Below are 21,404 nucleotides of genomic sequence, written 5' to 3'. Positions count from 1 at the left end.
TGAGTCGCAAAAACCCAGCTTGCAGGTGCAGCAGGTGGTCAGGAAGGCGAATGGGATGCTGGCCTTCATAGCGAGGGGGATTGAATATAAAAGTAGGGAGGTCTTGCTGCAGCTGTATAGGGCACTGGTGAGGCCGCAGCTGGAGTACTGTGTGCAGTTTTGGGCGCCGCACCTGCGCAAAGATATTTTGGCCTTGGAGGGAGTGCAGAGGAGGTTTACTAGGCTGATACCGGAGTTGAGGGGGTTGAGCTATGAGGAGAGGCTGAATAAACTAAGCTTGTACTCGTTAGAGTTTAGAAGAATGAGGGGAGATCTCATTGAGACGTATAAGATGATGAATGGGATGGATAGGATAGAGGTGGAGAGACTCTTCCCGCTCAAAAAAGACAGTAGGACTAGGGGGCACAGCCTCAAGATAAAGGGGGGTGCGGTTTAGAACGGAGTTGAGGGGGAACTTCTTCACTCAAAGGGTGGTGAATCTCTGGAATTCTCTGCCCGTTGAAGTGGTGGAGGCTGCCTCGCTAAATATTTTTAAGAAGCAGGTTGATGGGTTTTTGATAAGAGAGGGGATTAAGGGTTATGGGGAGAGGGCAGGAAAGTGGAACTGAGCCACGACAGATCAGCCATGATCTTATTGAATGGCGGGGCAGGCTCAAAGGGCCAGACGGCCTACTCCTGCTCCTATTTCTTATGTTCTTATGTAATTTCTCGTATATGCTTGAAATATTTTCAATGTTTGTATCCCATACCATAATTTCAAGGCCTATATGAGCAAAAGAAAACCTACTGTGTTTTCAGTGTCATAATGATTTTTTACAAAATATTATCTTTGATATTGAATGAGTGTGAGGGGGATTAGACTTTTAACTTGCTGTGTGGTCATAAAACTGGCACTGCTTAGCAGTGGCTAATTATGAAAGTAACTGAATTTCATTCCAGTTTTAGATGTGGGAAGTAAATTGACTTGAGGTCCCTGTACAGCCTTATCACACACTAATTTTCCTGTAAATTAAGTGATTTCTTAAGAACCTGAGTTAGCTTGCTAATTAAATGGGTTGCGTGGAGAAGCAAAATATCCGCTTTTGAATGGGGATGAATGATTAAATGGCTTTGGCCAACATGATTTCATAGGATCATGGAAATTCAGTTTGGAGATCTATCAATTCAATTGAAGACTGGCATCTGTGATGATGAGAACTGTGGGAGGATGCAAAGATGAGCATCGAATCAACACTTTTGACAGCCAATGGTTGTAAATATTTCCGTCTTGACTTATAAGCACTAATGTGTTGAGCTTTTCCATCATTCAGAATGAGGATGTTCTTGAAGCTATCTCCTCCCATTAGTTGTTTAATTATTCGCTTCCATTCTGGATATGTAGTTCTGTGTTGTATATTCAACAGGTTGGCCTGTGATTGACTAACATCACCCTCCCAACCAAGCTTGTTACAGGGCAACAGAAAATGCTGGAAAATCTCAGCAGGTTGATAGCATCTGTGGAGGGAGAATAGAGCCAACTTTTCAAATCTGGATGACTCTTCATCAGAGCCTGGTCACCTGCAATAATTTACTCTTGGTTACAGGGCACAATCATCTCCCTCCTTGTCTTTCTATAAAATATCAGGGCCTTTGTGCTGGTTGGTAACATTCAACTGTTCCAGACCCATTAGACATGACCTTGGCTTTTTACCTTGAGACATAATACTTATAAGGTACCTGCCGTCACATGATTAGCTCTTATTGTTCGATACTACACCTGTAACTCACAGTAATGTTTATAAATTGAGCCATCAGAGGGAGTTCTTAGCAGGTATTATCAATTGCTCTCAAACAGGACGATTTTCCAATCCTATATGCCCATTTGGTCATTACAAAGGGATGTGAGTTGGGATACATCTAAACATTGTAGGCCTGATTTCCTCAACTATAGTTTCATCTCGTGAAGCCCGTTGTTGGAATCAGTCCTAAAATTCATGCCTTAAATTTCAGGAATGGTATTATCATTTTGTGTTGTGTGGGCTTTTTTCAGCATTGCAGTTAACATTTGGTACCTCAGTTAAAGCAGGGTAATGTAATCGCTACCTTGAATATTTAGTAGGCAATGACTACATAACCCCTCAGGCTCAAAAGGTTGAATGGCCTGCTTCTCCTCCTATTTTCTATTTATGTTTCTAATGCGTAGAAATTGGATTCGAGGCTGAAACAGATAGCAAATCAGCACAGACAAATGCCAAACTCTTTCTGAGAATCCAGGCATTGTTTGTATTTAATCAATGAATTGCAAGCACCAAAAGTGCACCCAGAAGCCCTTCAGTGGTACTGATGGCATTAATTTAGGTCAACAATCCCCAAAGAAGTCTATAAGGGAGTAAGGTAAAATTAAGAGTGGGGAAAAACCAAACCAGTGGAGGCCAGTTGCTTTATGAAGCCAGGAGGAATATTCCTACCCCTTCTGACTCGACAAATGCATTTTCAAAATTGTTGTGCCTTTTTTCACTGGCTCCTTTAAGGACCACAAGATAAGTTGTTCTAGACCAAGAATAATTAAAATCAAGCTTCCCCTAGTTGATATCCAATTTCAAATTGTGTTCCTATAATTGCCAGAACAGCTTCTTCTCTGCTGCTTTCCGACATTTGAATAGACATACCTCGCATTAAGTTGATCTTTCTCTACACCCTAGTTATGACTGTAACACCACATTCTGCACTCTTTTCCTTCTCTATGAACAGTATGTTTTGTCTGTATGGCATGCAAGAAGCAGTACTTTTCACTGAATGTTAATACGTGACAATAATAAATCAAATCAGATAACTAAAAGCCACTGATTCAATTTCACATCAGTTACACTTTCAGGGTCAATAAGGTATGGGTATTTCAACTTGAATTTGGATCCCACTTAGTTTTTTTCAGGCTTGAGAAAGGGTACATTGATATACGCACAAGAACCCAGAAGAAATAGAAGCAGGAGTAAGCCACCATGCCCTTCAATCCTGCCCCCACCATTCAGTGTGATCATGGCTGATCTGTCCTGGCCTTAACTCCTTTTCTGTGCCATTTCCTCATAGCCCTCTATTCCTTGATCTATGAATATTTAACTACTTCCACTTTCAGTACTTCCAATGATCCAGCCTCCACTACCCTTTGGGGTGAGAATTCCAGAGATTCACCACCCTGTATGAGAAGGAATTTCTATGCACATCAATTTTAAATGACCGGCCCTTTATTTTGTAGCTACGTCCCCCTTTTCAAGACTGTTCCATTCGTGGAAAAATCTCTCATCTATCCTGTCAGTCCTCATCAGGATCTTACATTTTTTAAATAAGGTCACACCTATCTCTTCTAAACTCCAGGGAATACAGACCCAGACTATTTAGTCCCTCTTGATAGGACAATTTCCTTTGCAAAATATTTTGAAACCATGTTGAAATTTGAGCTTATTAGACTGCTCCAAAAAGTCTAAGTGTACTCTGAAATGATGTGGAATATTGTTACAAGCTTAGATGATTTGATTGCCAGATTAATACTGGCTCATCATTCCCTAACAATCCATAAAGCAGGAAGGAAAGTTGCCACTCGAGCATTCTTTGGAGGAAGAATTAATGGTGGAGTGGATGGGAGGAACAGGAGAGGGGGGGGACGAGAGTTGGGGAGAAGTCTAGAAACTAGACCATTTCCTTTTCCAGCTATTTTACAGCTGAGATTTGGGATCTGCTTTATTCCAAATGTGGAATGATGTGCTCAGTAATGTCGAGGTCTAGAGTTTAGTTGTCCTGCCTGAAAATGCTATCCTTCTTGAAAATCTGTCTTTGAGAGTTTGAACACTGTGTACAATAATATCAAAATATGTTTTGTAAGTGGGGCCTCTCCAATTGTTAAAGCTACAGGATTTCAGCTGTCACTAACCAGAAAACTAAATCCTTTTGAATACATACCTAGTTTCATAACACGATTCCAAAGTGTTTGTTCGAAATGCAATTGGGGAAAATAAGAATCAGGTTTCCTGGAATAGCTGAAAACATTCATATCTTTCAGACTGAAATCAAAATGTGAATTTAAGCTGGACTGAATGTATTGTGTGGTACCTGGTCTCCTGAGAAATATAAGAACCAATATAGCCTTGGGTGGGAATGTAGGATGTGAATGAGAAAAAAATGTCCATAGCGGTACCAGCATTGAGGCCCATGCATAACGTCCATGCCTCATTAAATGTTGTCAGGTTGACGCCTGCCTGCAGGAGTAGCATAGAATCCAACGATGACTGGGATCTCAGTAGGTAAGAGGCGATCACCATGGACCCAAGTGAATAGGCCCAGAGCTAACATATGTAGGAGTTCATTTTCATTCCTGGATTGGGAACATGATCTCTGGAACATGCAAAATGAATTTCCAAGCGTCAGTTGTTAATTAACGCAGAGCTTGGTTTGATGTCCAATTAGGGGCCTATGGCATGGGAAAGAGGTGGGAGCTAGACCCAGGTCCACAGAGGGATCATTTAAAAGATTCGCTGTTGTCTTTTGAAATGGAATAGTAGGGGGAGCAGCGAGGAACCAACGGCGATTGGGGCAGCCAGCTCTAGGAAGCCCCACATTTTTCACCTTATTCCCTTTTGACCTGAGCGGAGTCATCTCAAATATTAGAAAAATATGATGTCGGGCAGGAAACACGGCCTTTAGCCCATCAATGACTTTTTAGAAATTTGCAGGCACAGCTCCCATGTCGTATTGCCTCTGTTTCACCCACCCTTCATCACCTCAATGACTCGGATAACATGTTTAAAGATAGCCCCAGACAAGCCACACTTCTAGGTTTACGGGGAAATGATGGCTGCCAGGAAAATCTGTGCACCAAAGTTCTTGGACACCTGCCTGGAGCAATTGCTCAATACCGTGGAGGCCCGCCATGATGTCATCCACCTGTGCTCTGGATAAAAACCTGTCAGCAAGATAACAAATCCAGCATGAATGGTGGTGAGTACTAATGCCATTCAGAAGAGAATAATGAGTGCCGAAAGAGAATGAATAATCTCTTTCATTCTGCCACATCTTCAGTGGATAGCATTTGTCCCCAAGGATCCAACCCTGCAGCCCCTATAAATTTGAAAGATTAGGGACCTGAGAGTATCTGGGAATGTATGAGTCATGCGCACACTTTGGGAATTGTGCACACACCTGCAAGTGTGGTTGCAGGCCAGCTGAACGATCAGTGGGTGGAAGCCGTTGCAGTTCATATAGTTGACAGCTTGATGCCATGGAGCTCAGAGTGTCACATGTATGCAGTCATTGGCACCCTGCACTTGTGGAAGACCAGAAATCTGCACAAATCCCTTACTTTTGTTTTCTGGCTTGCCTGATCCCAGCTGAAATGAACAAAGTTGTGTGCACTCACGATGATTGTACTGGACAGGAGAGCTGTATTTTTCCCTCCACCTGGAAGATGCTTCAGTGAGCCAGACCAACGTGACATGGCTAGAAGTGATTCAGGATGCCAGCAGCAAGCCTCTCAGCTCTATTATTAGTAAATCTGTGCATATTGCACTGGGCTGAAGGTTCCCTTGTGGAGCCTTGCTCCTCCTTGCCCAGAATGTTTTTAAAATATGCTTAGGGTTTGTGTTTGTTGCCAGCATTACCACAATTTCAGTACTGGGCCTCACTGCTGTGGTGCCCAGTTAAAAATGTATCAAGTTACATCCTCAAACATTAACATTTCAGTGTTAGTAATGGCTTGACCTTCTTGCAGTGGATGATCTTGACATTCCCACTAGATGGGAGTTAAAACAATGGTTTTAACAATGACAGAAGGATATCAGGAAAAAAGAGGTACTGTTTAACTGCCATTTTAACCCACCCACACTGTTCCAACTGGGCAGGCAAATTGGAATGAGGGCAGTTGAAATAGTACATTTGAACTTAAACCATTTTCACTTGCAAATATTTTACATTTCAGAGTAGGAGCCAAGCATATTATTAACAAGTCTCAGAATCCATGTATTTAGCCTACAGATCAATTCCATGCAGCATATCTGGCAGCAGTGTGAAATGAACTTGTGGTATATTAAAGCAAAATGTCTGAAACAACTGTAGTTCAGTTATAATCCTACCAAATTTCTTTGATGTAGATCTTTTAAGCAGTGCAGAACCAATGGAAACAGTGTATTGTATTTATCAGCTGCAATAAAACTACAATTGTGTTATGAACAGAGATGGTGTAGTGAGATGCCTTCATGTTTTAATTATAGAAAAGAGATGTTTATCCCAGCTCCCTTCCAGTAGAAATCTCAACAACAGTGTGAGGCTAGTGAGCCGAATAATGTCTATGAATTTAAGTTGATTAATATAATTTGCCTCATTTGGGTTCTCATTTTATTTCTAGATCTTTTTCTTGCAGGGAGAAAAGCTATTAGAAATTGAACTATTTTGTTGAAGTTCTTTGTCATTTATTTTTTGAATTATCCTCATTGAATACCAGGTTTTGCAAATATGTTTATCATTACTTAATGAGATTTGCATTAATATAGCATTTTATCATGTCTTGGAGTGGTTCACATATTTGAGTGCAGCAATTTTGTCTGCAGCAAGATACTATAAATGGTAATCATATAAACTCAAACAGCTGATGGAAATGACCTGTCATGATAATATCTTTAAAATTTTATTTTCACATTTTAAAATGTCTATAATTTTATCTAAAAATTGTTTATTTTCTATGTACAATTCATTTACATCTTAACAATGTATATCTTTCAGATTATAAAGCCACAGTATTTTCCAAGGAACACAAAATAATGTACTTCAAACTTCACTGTGATTTAGGTTCTTCTTCTTCACATTTCTTTTAATATATTTCTCTTCACTTGGATCATTGACTTTTGTCTTTTTCCCATTTTTAACTATGCTGTTTCAATATATTTGTTCCATGTTTATGTATTTTTTTTCTAATTTTCAACATTCATTTGTAATTTGATTTACCTTCATGCTCTCATTCAATAGATGCCATGTTTTCAGACCTGAAGAAAGCTACAGAATTGAGAAAGTTGCATATTAAAATTACGATTCCATATTCACCTACATGTACAAATGTAAAGAGGCATGAATGTAATTACAATACGCAACATGCAGTTGTAATGATAGTGCAAAATAGAATTTAATGACCTGGTTGATTTAACACTTCAATTTCTATTGTCATGTATATGGTGAAAGTAGTATTGGAGGATGTTTGTTATACATAATTTAAAAAATTAATCTTGCTGAACAGAAATTGGCATATTTTTGTCTGGCTTTGCATCCCAGTCAACCATTAAAGCATCAGAATATAATACAGCTATCTAGTAGCATTTATTACAGATTGTATTTCAGAATTTTTATGATTATCGTAACTCTTTATTTTCCAGTTAGTACTTTCTGTTTATGTTACTTGTTATTGATTTTGATGGAAAATTGTCCCGCCTGCAACACCTTTATAAAATTGATGGTGCACTTTCTTGGACTTTGGAGACTTAAAGCTCACAGTGGCTGAATGAAATTTTAATGCCCCTTTTATAATTAACTTTGTGTGCACAAAATGTACATCTATAAATCTGACCAAAAATCTCAGCAAGTTTTAAGTGAGGAGAAAATATTCTACGTACAAAATTGGCTTTTGGTGAAAATGAAATGAAATTAATTTGTACCCAGTAACATGATAGCTACACAGTGCATGGATCACATTGAGCTGCACAGACCACAGAGCTTTCAGGTTCAGTTTCTGGTTTGTGCTGAGCCCATCTTGGAAGATCAGGAGGAATAAGTTGGGCAAAGTTTGTGTTTCTTACTGTTACACAGATCCTCTGGAAGTTATGAAATATTTTGATACTAACCAAGGGCATCATGAGCATGTGTGGTCAGCTTATAGAATCTATTTCATTTCTTATGTAATGCAATAGGTACTCAGTAAATGCAAATACTTATCAAATGTAAGTGACTTGGGGATTTCTGCAGAAATTTGTAAATGAGATATTGCAAAAGAAGTTAATTCCTCCTGCGTTTCCTCTGCTATTGAATTCAATGGATCTTTTGCTCCAAAATAATATTCACCCCACTACACTATACTCCATGAATAGGTAATGTGTGATTATAAAGTGGTGAGATGGAAAATGGCAGTTTTCTTTATCCACTAGAATGGAACTTGAGTTTCCAAGGCACTTAAATCTGTCTGCTGGGAAGAGAAAATTATTGAGGCTACAAATTAAAGTGACAAGTATTTCCAAGACATTAAGTAATAATCTTGGTTGCTAAGCCAATGCCCGGGTACCAATCTATTTGCCAACATTCAAACAGTTGCTCAATAGTACAGAATTTTAATACTGCTGAAGAGACATGTTGCTGGTGCATTTTTCTTATACTCATCAGGGCAAACGAAAGAATGCCAAATTTGAACTATTACAAGAGATTATGCTCCAAGAAAAAAGTGTGCTGATTAGTTGGCAAGTTGAAAAAAAATGATGCGCGAGAAAACTTTTTCACATAACAAGTGATTGGAATGCAGTCTCTGGAAGTGTGGTGGAGGTAGATTCAGTCAAGGCATTTGAAAGGGCTACGTGAAAAACTTCTTTATGCAATAAGTGGTTAAAGTCTGGAATGCACTGCCTGGAAGTGTGATGGAGGCAGGTTGCATTCAAGAGGGAATTGGATCCTTGAAGAGAAAAGGATAATATGCGAATGTGGAGAAAGGCAGGTGAATGGCATGAAGTGATTTGTTACTCATGATTGAAGTACAGGGCACGAAAAAAACAAACGGTTTAGCTGTGACCATTGTGATTCTGTGAATTTCAGTCCAAGACAAATAAGGAGACTTTTATGACCGATGACCAAAAGCTTGGTCAAAGAGAGATTTTAACGAGAATGTTAAAGGCAGAAAGAGATGTAGAGAAGCAACACAATTTAAGCCAGACAGCTTAAGATACGACCAGTAGTATTGATTTTAAAAGAAAGCAAAAGTGAAAATATCTTGGGGTTAGAAGGAGGGGAGAAAGTTAGAAGGAGGGGAGAATGGTAGGGCTAGAGGAAGTTACAAAAATGAGGAATAGTGAGGCCATGGAGAGATTTGAATATAAAGAATGAGAATTTTGAGAATCAAAATGTTTCTAAGGAGCCAATTTTGATTAGCTAGCATAAGGGTGATGGGTGAATGAGGTAATGTGTGAGTTAGGAAATGGGGATAGAGTTTTGGATTATTTAAATTTATGGAGGGTGACAGACAGTATCTAACTGTTACGTAGACAAGAGATTGGCCTCTGTAAGGGCTGGGGTGAGAAGTGGATAGATCATTCTGAACAAGATGCATGACTCAACAAGGGCAGGAGAGACCACAAGAAAACAGAAACATATTTTTATCAGATACACAGCTGTACACTCCTAACCCTAATCTATCCATATCAGATACCAGAGAAAATTGGCTCTTGCCTGAGACAGACTTGGAAACTGGGGGTCTAAGGCGTAGATATAAACTGCGAGTGGCCAGTAAAGTACTAGAAAGGTCTGCTCAGCCAGCCCATGTTGTAAGTGATGGCCTTGACGAGGGTAGAAAATGCTGCAGTGTTTTCAGTCAATTTGTGTTGTTTTGTAGTATATGGCTGCTTTTGCTGCTGTATTTCAGCCAAAAAACTTAAAATATTGGAAGTGCAAGTCAGTCAACATCTGGAAGGGAAAATAGGTTCAAGTTTCAGAAATGGCCCACTCGTATGAGTCATCTTACATTACTTGGCAAAATAAAATGGTTCCAATTAGATTCAAGTGAGAACTGGACCCGTTTCTGGCTGTGGCAGAAAGCCCCTCATACAAAGGATAAGTAGTGGAACATTTTCCTGGACTGCCTTTGATTATCTGGGGCAGTGAAAGAGTGCGGGTGGAGAGGAATATCCTAGTTCTTTTAACCAAATTAACTGAGGCTTTAGCTGTTTTTACATCTCTGATAAACATCACAAAGCTTTGGGAGAAGTGGACTGTTTACAACATGATATGCAAGGTATCACAATTTTGTGCAATGCGCTATATAGTCCAGATGTTTTATTTAATGTCTGTCATTGTTTATATTGTTTTAATGATTGGGAGTTTCAGCTTAAACCCTATAAGATAATCAGTGTTTTAAAAGAGTTGAAATTGATTATTTATTTGCTCAAATACTACTGTTACATACTTGGACTCTCTGACCTTTGTAATACTGATGTTAAACAATAGCAGACGTTTGTACACTGAGGGCTTTTACACAGTATTCCTTTGAATGGACATTTATAAGCAAGTACATTTTATACAATCTTGTAAATAATGGAAATGTCCAGAGTGCTGCAAAAGGTGAGTACAAACTGAGTCTTCAGCTGCTCTAATGTCAGTATGAAGCATGAATTTATTTAAATGTAGCACCAGTAAAGCCACTCATGTTCATCATTCTATCAAGGCAATTGACTAAAATCAAAACAGGAAGATTAGTGCAAGACTTAACTAATATCAATAACAGAATCCTAAGGCTAAAATGAAACTAATACTGGGGCAGCAAAGCAGGGGTGTTTGTTGTTAATTCTAGTGACTCAAGGAAAAGACTTAGGAGAGGGAGTTTCAACTCTGTGTGAGAGTGAGAGTCGCTTTCTGTCCTTCTCTGTCTCAGGCTATGATTCCTTTCAGACACCAGCCGAGGAATGTGACAACTCAAATGGATTTCAATAAACTTCAAAATATTTCTTCCTGGGCATTTTTATTTTGCAAAACTCCAGTGGAAATAGACAAAACTGCATCATAATTAAAGCAATGCAAATCAGTTCTATAAAAAGCATCCAGAAATCCCTAAACCCGCCCCCCACCAAGTCCCCAGTTCAAAGCATGCAGTACTTTATTTCTGCAGAGTTGGTCTCACTGGATATCTCTTTCCACAATCAAGCATAATGGGGCTCCAGATTCTATTTCTAAAATCCTCATACAGGAAATCAAAAGTTATGTGGATAATAACTGTTATATCTATTGATATATATATAAAAATAACAGTCTCCAGTAATATTACAAGCAAAGTTGTTAGGGGATATAGGCCAAAGGCAGATAAATGAAGCTAGGCCACAGATCAGCCATGATTTCATTGAATGGTGGAACCGACTCGAAGGGCTGAATGGCCAATGCTGTTCCTAAATTCCTATAATATTGAATGGGGATATGTGGGAGTTTGTGACTGAGATAGTCGTGCATAGGCTTGATGTTTCAAACATTTTTAAAATATTTATAAGCTTATTAATGTTCATAGAACCACAATAGGTATGTGGACAATTCCGGGGGGTGGGGGGTTGTCACACAAACACTTGAGAAATGATTGTGTTGGGGGCATTCTGGTTTAACTCTGCAATTTTCTACATGAGGTTGAAGTTCAGAATAATTTACTGTATTGTGAAGTGCTTTAGGATGTGTTTGAAAGGTGACAAAACATAAAGATTTGGTCTTTCCCTTTTGCAGAGAATCCAACCAAGTGTAACCTACTGCTATAATTTTATTAATGGCTTTCTTCAAATATGTAAACAAAGCAGGTTGTTTCAGTTTGTTTTAGCATGTTAAAGGATTTTCTGTTCGTTATTGATAAGGCAGTATGAGAAAATAATTTGTGGTGGGTAAAATTAACTAATTTAATGCTCAAGACAAACTTTGTACTTGACCACCAAATTCATCTCCCTTCCTGTTCATTGTCTCAGATCATTTGCAAATTCATTATGCTATTCAACTCTTCAGATGACTTTCTGAGTCCAGCTCTATTATAAGAATAGTGTATGATTACCTTCATAAAAATTACCTGCCTGTGATAGTTCATCTAGTACTGAAATTTGTTTCCTACACTATCTTGAACTATGTTGTCCATATCTTACCCCACACCAAGTCTCACTTACTGATCACCTCACTGCTGAGTTATAATGCCAGGTTAAAGTCCAACGGGTTTATTTGATAGCACGAGCTTTCGGAGCATCACTCCTTGATCAGGTGAGTGCCTGATGAAAACACTCACCTGATGGAGCGGTGCTCTGAAAGCTCGTGCTGCCAAATAAACCTGTTGGACTTTAACCTGGTGTTGTGAGACTACTTACTGTGCCTACGCCAGTCCAACGCTAGCAACTCCACATCAGAGTTGTAATGGTTCCTTATTGGTCCCTGACACCTCAAATTTTAATTTCTTATCCTTAAATTTAAATTTCCTTGTGACTTCATCCCTCCATATCTTTGTAGCATCCTATATCTGTACAATACTCCTCAAACACTATTTTTCTGATTCTGATCTGTTGAGCATTGCCACCTGCCTCAGTCTTGCTGCTTTAAAGGCACTGTATAAATTAAAGTTGTTGAATTTTATATTAATGAACTTAGGTGACATTATTAGATTTTTACAAATGCTTAAAGAAATGCTATTTCAGTCACTGTTATAATGTGGGTAAAAATGACAGAAAGGTTCATCAAATAGCAAATAGGTACATGACCAGACCATCTGTTTTGGTGATGTTGGGCAGGACACCTGGAGAACACCATTCGTTTTATTCCAATTTTATCTTGCGATCTTTTACATCCACCCGAGAGAGCAGATGAAGCTTCAGTTTAATGTCTCATTTGAGGACAATGCCTCCAATTCTGTGGCACTCTCTCGTTACTACACCGAAGTATTGACAAGGATGAGCTCAAGTTCTTTGGATAGCATTTGAGCTCATGACATTTCGATGCAGAGGTGGGAATACTTCTACATTGTTGAGGCTAACATATCAGGTAAAATTTCCTTCCCCATAATTAATAATCACCTGCAGCCAATCTATTGACAGGGAACCCACCATCCCTATTCTACCAGTATTACTGGAGAAGCACCAAGCATTGCAAAAGATCTCTGATTTCCTGTCTCTCCAGATGGCTGTAAAACAGGGCATACATATCCACATTGGTGTATACAAATGGTCTCACTGCTGAGATGGAAAAAATGTCTGCTCCCCTACTGAGAAGAGAAACATGTTGTTCGCAATCACTGCGCACTCTCACTTAACAGGATAATGGACATTCTACCTGTGATCACTCCTGCTGCCCCACCAATGAGCCCAAAACCAAACTCTCCATTCAACATCCATCCTTCATTTCGTAAGGAGCATATGAATTATGAAGCGAAGTGCTTGACCACTATCTATCTACACCGAGGAAAATCCAACCCTGCAGAATGGAGGGAAGCATTCCTTCCATCATCACTGAGCTAGCTTCTCAGTCTTGCCTGCTGTCATCTTCCCACTACCTCATTATCATTTGTTCCACTTCCTCTTCTTAACTTAATACCCTACATGTTCCCTGACATCCTTAACACTCTTGACTCTGGATTATAGTTCCACTTCAAGGCTTCAGCAAACAAATCTGGCCGTGTCTGCAATGCAATACTGTGCAATGTTACAGTTTTGGTATTGTGTTATTTCTGGTGCGATATTAGACAAAAGTCCAAACTGTTCCAATGAACTTGAGCCAATAATACTGTCAATAAATAGATGGAAATTTTGTCACTACTCATTCTCAGAGCAGCATCTCATTTGTGCTTTTTAGGACCTATATAAATTTCCTGCAGTTATTACTCACATATCAAAAGATAACTTTTAATTTATTCATGAGATATGAGTGCTGCTGGCTGGCCAGCATTCATTGCTCATCCATAGTTAAGCTTGAGAGTCAACCACATTGCTGTGGCCCTGGAGTTACATGTAAGCCAGATCAGGTAAGGATGGCAGATTTCCTTCCCTAAAGGACATTAGTGAGCCAGATGGGATTTCTGACAATCAATAATGGTTTCATGGTCATCAGTAGATTCTTAATTCCAGATGTTTTTATTGAATTCAAATTCCACCATCTGCCATGGTGGGATTCAAACTCAGGTCCCCAGGACATTAGCTGAGTTTCTGCATTAAGAGTCTAGTGATAATACTATGAGGCCATTGCCTCCCCTAGAATTGTGAATATATAATATGTGTATTACTGTATGCAAATTTTTTCTTTGCAGAAAAATCTTGTTTGCTGGTGAGTTATTCATTTCATCTCTAGCTTCTAACGTATATAATTTCATTGCAAGTTTTCTTTTCTCCATTTTATTTATACCACTCTTGTTCATCTAGTAGCAGCAGTGCCCAAACTATGGCCCTGGGATCACATGCTGCCCCAGAACCCTGCCAATCCACTCCTTGATCACACAAAGGACCAAATTAATGAGCTATGAGTTTAATTTTGGACCTGTCTCCATCCACACATTGCAGGTGCATCACCTTCATGTTCAAAACTGGTGGCACCAAGTGATTAGGGGAAACCAGCCTTGGATTTTTAACACTTCTATATTGCTCAATGAAAGGAAGCTAGAGGAAGTAAGAATTTCCAGTTATGAGAATTTGGAAGAATGCTGAATGGTAGCTAAACTTGCTGATGACACAAAAATAGGTAAGAAACTAAGTGCCAAGAGGAGGTAGAATGTCTACAAAGGGATAAGTGAGTGGCCACAAAGATGGCTGATGGTATGTAATGTGGAAAGTATGAACCTGTTCACTTTGACAGAATAATAGAAAGGCAGCATACTATTTAAATGGAGAAAGAATGTAGAACTTGGTGGTATAGAGCAACCTAGGTGTCTTGGTGCACAAATCACAAAAAGTTAATATGCGGGTACAGCAAGCTAATAAGAAGGCAAATGCAATGTTAGCTTTTATTGCAGACAGAATGCAATATAAAAGTTGGAAAAATTGCTAGAGATATATGGAACGTTGAGTCCACATCTGGAAAACCACATACAGTTTTGATCTCCTATTTGAAAAATAAACAATTATAGTCTTAGCCTTGGAATAAACTTGCATTGTTGTAGATTTAGAGGGAAGAAATTTCAAGTGTGCTGAGATTGAGTTCAGTTTAGTTGTGATCTTGGTGAATTTGCTCAGAGGATTGAAGAGAGATGGTCCTTAACATTAAACTAAATTTTTTTTTGTGTCTTAAGCAAAGTCATTTTTTATGTATATTTTGTTTCTGGAAGAAGAGATGACATGTGGTTTCTTTAGCTAAATTAATTATCTGCCTTTCCTTATCTCTGCCTCAATTATGATGATGAATGAAAGCTATTGGCGTGTTTCATTTTTATTCTTGTTTGGAAGCTAAGCAAATTTTCTACAACATGAGTAAAAGACACTAAAGATATCATGCATGGCCATCAGTGAATGACTAGTTGAGACAGAATAGATTGAGTGTTTTTAAAAGATAAGAACATAAGAAATAGGAGCAGGAGTAGGCCAACTAGCCCTTCGAGCCTGCCCCGCCATTCAATAAGATCATGGCTGATCTGTCGTGGCTCAGTTCCACATTCCCGCCCTCTCCCCATAACCCTTAATCCCCTCTCTTATCAAAAACCCATCAACCCGCGTCTTAAAAATATTTAGCGAGATAGCCTCCACCACTTCAACTGGCAGAGAATTCCAGAGATTCACCACCCTTTGAGTGAAGAAGTTCCTCCTCAACTCCGTTCTAAACCGTCCCCCCTTTATCTTGAGGCTGTGCCCCCTAGTCCTACTATCCTTTCTGAGCGGGAAGAGTCTCTCCACCTCTATCCTATCCATCCCATTCACCATCTTATACGTCTCAATGAGCTCTCCCCTCATTCTTCTAAACTCTAACGAGTACAAGCCTAATTTATTCAGCCTCTCCTCATAGCTCAACCCCCTCAACTCCGGCATCAGCCTAGTAAACCTCCTCTGCACTCCCTCCAAGGCCAAAATATCCTTGCGTAAGTACGGCGCCCAAAACTGCACACAGTACTCCAGCTGCGGCCTCACCAATGCCCTATACAGCCGCAGCAAGACCTCCCTACTTTTATATTCAATCCCCCTCGCGATGAAGGCCAGCATCCCATTCGCCTTCCTGACCACCTGCTGCACCTGCAAGCTGGGTTTTTGCGACTCATGCACAAGGACCCCGAGGTCCCTCTGCACCGTTGCCTGCTGCAGTTTTTCTCCACGTAAGTAATAATCCTTCCTACCATTATTCCTACCAAAGTGGACCACCTTGCACTTGCCAACATTAAATTCCATTTGCCATTTCTTGGCCCATTCGCCCAGCCTATCTAGATCCTTCTGTAGACTCTCCCCACCCTCCGCACAATTTGCCTTTCCACCAATTTTGGTGTCATCAGCAAATTTCGACACCCTACACTCGGTTCCCTCCTCCAGATCATCTATATAAATGGTAAAGATAAACACATTTTCTTTTGATAAGACCTAAACTGAAGCATGATTAAAGTGAAAAAATAGGCTTTCAAACAATCTGAATAGTGGAAACAACTGGAGTAAAAACACACAGGGTACTACAAAGGGGAAAAAGTACATGTAATTCTGTAATTATTCATGCATACAAGTGTAGAAATTAGGAGCATGAGCAGTCCTGGTTCCTGGAGCGTGCACCACTATTCAACAAAATCATGGTTGATCCAATTGCAGTCTCAACTCCACATTCCCCATGCCGCCTTTTGATTCCCTTGTTACTCAAGAATTAATCTACGTTTGCCTCAAAAATGTTCATTAATCCTGTCTTCACCAATCCCTGGGAGGAGAATTCGGAAGGTTCATGACACTCCAAGAAGAAATTTCTTCTCATCTCCATTTTAAATAGAAGACCAAGTATTTTTAAACTGTGTCTCCTAGTTCTAATTCCTACCAGAAGGGGAAATATCCTTTCACAGTCAACCTTGTCAAGTCCCCTCAGGATTTTGTGTATGAATAAGATCACCTCTCATTCTTTCTAACTCCAATGCATACAGATCCAGTCTATCCGACCTTTCCCTCTTAATCCCTTCTCAAGCGACATACCTATTATCTTGATAATTTTTAAGATCTCTGCCAATATTGCTTCGTAATCAGGATGGTAACATTACATGAAGCTTTATTTCTATTCCACCCTGCTTAGGCAGTGCGTTCTATTCTAGTACCTATTTATGCAATAGGTGCTTTAGTGCTGGGCAAATCAAGCTTAAACTCAAGTATAATGGTAACTTTTGGAAACACTTCACTTTCCAACTATTGAACAAGATTCACAAAAGGAACAGGAATAAATTCCAGTTCTATATATTTAACTTTTTTATGTCAGGTACAACTTGTTAACCAGTCTTGAAAAGCAGACTATCATAATGATAAAGTCTCTCTAGTGTTGTTTGTCATAGTTTCAAGTTTCTCATGGGATTTCATTAATATTTATCTCTTTCCACTTCTTCAAAAAATTACACTAGATTTTCTTCTCTTATGGTTAGTAAACCAAGTAATTATGGATGATCCATGTAACAGTCCTTGTGTTAGTCTTTTGTGACCTGTGGACATTTTGATGTAATGGCAATGTGATTGAGGCGATGGAGCTTTCTGGCTTAGACGAGATGGGCTGAATTGCCTCCTTCTGTGTTGTAATGACTATGAATCACAATCAGCTTTGAACAAAGATGTTCATGCTTCAAGTTAACATTAATAAATTAATTCTAATTTATTTATCTTTTAAAGTAGCTACCTGCACATTCAAGATGTATCTTAGCCAAAACCAGTAATTGACATGAGCTATGTTATGCAAATGTATGAATATTAGCATTTTAAAATATTGATAGTGACCTTTATTTCATGTATTTTTGTTTATGGCATACTTTCATTTATCGACTATTTTGGCAAGGATGTTTAAATAAAAGACTGGCCAGAAAGTATATTAAACAAATACATTGACTATACTTGTGCTCAAGCATTATTTGTGTATTTTGTAGGTATTGCAAGGTGCACAGTTAATTGCAGTGGCTTCTGCTGAACATCCAACCAGTGGAGTAGATGGATCACCTCTACAGGGAAGTGATATCCAGGTGCAATATGTACAACTTGCACCAGTAACAGATCATACCACAGCAGCTCAAGTGAGTAACAGAATTCAGACTTAGATAATTTATTTCCTCGTTATTATGAGGTAAATTCATTGACCAGTATAGTTGTAATCTTGTCTTCAAGGTCAGAGACAGAAATCTTGGGTCCTGGCGCTTCTCCTGTTTTCAGGACTGTAATTCCGCAACCACCTACGCCAGTTTGTCTTTAACCCTCACCAAACGTTCTCTAGATTGGGAACCATTGTCACAATGGAGTTGAACTGATCTTGGTACTTGCTACATTATGTTGATGAGTTGGAGCTGAAAGAATTTTTCATAGGGTACAGAATAGGTGACGAATTCCTTATTAACATCAAGTGAAGTGCTGGACTGAGTTGGGAAGGCTTGAGGGCCCAGAACCTGGGAAGGGCTGGAGATATGAGTCACGAGGTGCTTTGCTTCTGATAGAATCACAGGCCTTATTACTCCCTGACATGTCAAAAGATGTGCAAGTTAGGTTAATTGTTCATGCTCAATACCCCTTAATGTCAGGGAGATTAGCAGGGTAATACATGGGATTACGGGGATTGGGCCTGAGGAGGGCGGTTGTTGGTGGTGCAGCTCAATAGGCTGAATGACTTCTTTCTACACTGTAGGGATTCTATACGTGTTCTTTCCCATTTTTACTTTGCAAAACAATCACCCAAGTAATTCCAAGAATTTTCACAGCTTTTTTGAACATTGATGGCAATCTTTTAATGGGTTTTAACAACTGCCATTATGCCCAGGCCTGCAAATTTGCTTATGTACTATTGAATACAAAATCCTGCTGGACTATTTTGTATAGTATTGAAATTCTATTCCGCTTCTTAGTAGGTACATCAATAGCCTTGGGCTGTTAGGTCTTTCTCTTGAATGCAAAATATCTGCAGTAGATGCTGAGCCAAATCAAATTGTCATTAGACATCTGGTAGAAGTATTTATTAATGGAGCCTGCACACAACAAGGATGATGCATCCTGGTAGGCAAAGCTCTGAAAGGTGATCAGACTTCCAGATCTCAATTTATTACCTTTTGCTCCAGATAATTGGAAGGAACTTGAAAGTAGACTCAAATTCCATTTACGGCCAAAATAGGTGCCTGCCCAGTCATTTCACACTGTTATTGTTCTCTTACCTGGTGCTTCCCAACCCAACATCTGGCTGGTTTTGATAGCAACAGATACTTGGAGTCAGTTGGAGAAGCAGAGGGAACCGGTTTTAAATCTCAAAATGGCCCTTGGTCAAGGAATTGGTTCCGATGAATGGAGGATTTGAAATGGATAATTTGAGCCTGAAGCAGAATCCACTGGCTGGCAGTATACAGGGGAAAGAAGTGGCAGATTGCAGAGATGTGTGAGGTGGGGGAATTTGAGTACAGGAAAGAGGTAGAGAATCTGGTGAACTGGTGTGATGACAATAATCTCTCCCTCAATGTCAACAAAATGAAGAAGATAGTCATCAACTTCAGGAAGTGGAGTGCAGGGCATGCTCCTGTCTACTTCAATGGGAATAAAGTAGAAGTGGTCGAGAGCTTCAGATTTTTAGGTCTCCAGATCACCAACAACGTGCCCTGGTTCCTCCATGTGGATGCTTTCATTAAGAAAGCCCACCAACGCCTCTACTTTCTCAAGAGACTAAGGAAATTTGGCATTTCTGCTACAACTCGCACCAGCTTCAGCAGATGCACTATAGAAAACATTGTTTCTGGTTGTATCACAGCTTGGTATGTCTCCTGCTTTTCCCAAGACTGCAAAAAACTACAAAGAGTGGTCAATGAAGCCCAGTCCATCACACAAACTAGCCTCTTATCCATTGACACTGTCTACAGTTCCCGATGCCTCAGGAAAGCAGCCAGCATAATCAAGGACCCGATGTAGCCCGGATATACTCTCTTCCACTTTCTTCCGTCAGAAAGAAGATAGAAAAGTCTGAGATCGTGTACTATTTGACTCAAAAACAGCTTCTTCCCTACTGCCATCAGACTTTTGAATGGACCTACCTCGCATTAATTTGATCTTTCTCTCTACGTCCTAGCTATGACAGAAACACTACATTCTGCACTGTTTCCTTTCCTGCTCTATGAATGGCATGCTTTTTCTGTATAGCGTGCAAGAAACAACACTTTTCACTCTATACCAATACATGTGACAATAATAAATGAAATCAAATCAGGAGTATTTGCTCTGAAACAGCTGTCACCAACCTGCTTGTACTTCAGCCAAGATTAAAGAAACAGCACTCCATGATGACCAGGCACAAAGAGAAATCCACCAGGTGAGAAAGGAAGCTGGCACGTTCTACTACTCAACTGCTCATTGCTGTTGTTCAAACGACAGCACTCATTGGTCGATTAGCCTGTAAATCAGGGATAGCCTACATGCCGGCTTGCCTGCTTTGGGCACTAACCATCCAGATTGACAGATCGCCTGGCTAATGAGTTGGGGTCCCAGTGAGTAGATTGTCTGTACCCGCCCCTATCCTGAGTCTTATTTGGCTAATGGCTTAAAAGCAATAGCTATGAAAGCAAAATACTGCAGATATTGGAAATCTGAGATGAAAGCAGAAAATACTGAAAATATTCTGCAGAGCTGGCATCATCTCTGGAGAGAATAATGTTCTTGAACTATACCTTTCATTTGAACTGAGAAGAGTTAATAATGTTATAGGTTTTGAACAACTAAGAAGGGGAACAATGGGAAGAAAAACAAAATGGAAGATTTGTTATAGGATAAGGGGGCTGAAGAGATAATGTGACAAAAACTTTAAACACATATTTTGTTTCTTAAGCTGTCCAATTATCACTTCTTTTGTACCATGAAACCTTTTAATCTCCTGCTCTCCATTCTATTGCAGATCTTCCATTTTATTCATCTCTCCACCCCCACCGGCTTCCTCAAAACTTATTATGTGGCTGACTTTTCTCAGTCCCTAATGAAATGTTACAGACCTGAAACATTAAATTTGTTTCTATCTCTACAGATGCTGCTAGACCAGCTGAGGATTTCCTGCTTTTTTTTAATTAAAATCAGTATTTTTCAGGTTTATTCTTAGAGAGCAATTATCTATGAGGAATGTAGTGCTTTAATGAATTTTCCTTTACTGCTAAATGTGCAAATGTTTTACTAGCGTACTTGATATGTTTAGCACTACATTGGTTGTCATCTCCATTTACTTTATTAGCCTTCACCACCATTTCTAGAGTCAATATTGACTAGGAAGTCTCACAAAGATTTATGGACATGATTGCTGTAGTAACGGGAAACCAAGCACCACTTCACATAGGTGCAGTGTAGCATTGGCTACTTCCTACAATAAAAAGCCTGACAACACCAGGTTTTAGTCCAACCTATTTATTTGATAATATACTCACAAGCTTTCGAGGGACACCCTCTTCGTCAGGTGAATGGAGAGTTCTGGCCTCAGACAGAGCATATAAAGCACAGACAGTTTAGAGATTACTGATTAGAATGCGAATCTTTACACCTAACCTGCTGTTCAAG

General features: G+C 39.5%; 1 protein-coding gene across 2 annotated transcripts in view; it reads left to right on the top strand.

The window, feature by feature from the left end:
- The window catches only part of banp (BTG3 associated nuclear protein), a 182,467-nt gene that overhangs the window by 138,689 nt on the left and 22,374 nt on the right, over positions 1 to 21,404 (top strand). For both annotated transcript variants that reach the window (XM_080186883.1, XM_080186882.1), the window contains exon 12: positions 17,774 to 17,917. In XM_080186883.1, coding sequence (XP_080043009.1) covers positions 17,774 to 17,917 — 144 coding nt within the window. The remainder of the gene's footprint in view (positions 1 to 17,773; positions 17,918 to 21,404) is intronic.

Source organism: Carcharhinus amblyrhynchos, chromosome 4 (genome assembly GCF_965287045.1).
Source record: "Carcharhinus amblyrhynchos chromosome 4, sCarAmb.v2.hapA, whole genome shotgun sequence".
NCBI classification, from domain to species: domain Eukaryota; kingdom Metazoa; phylum Chordata; class Chondrichthyes; order Carcharhiniformes; family Carcharhinidae; genus Carcharhinus; species Carcharhinus amblyrhynchos.
This window is presented reverse-complemented; position numbering and strand designations above follow the sequence as displayed.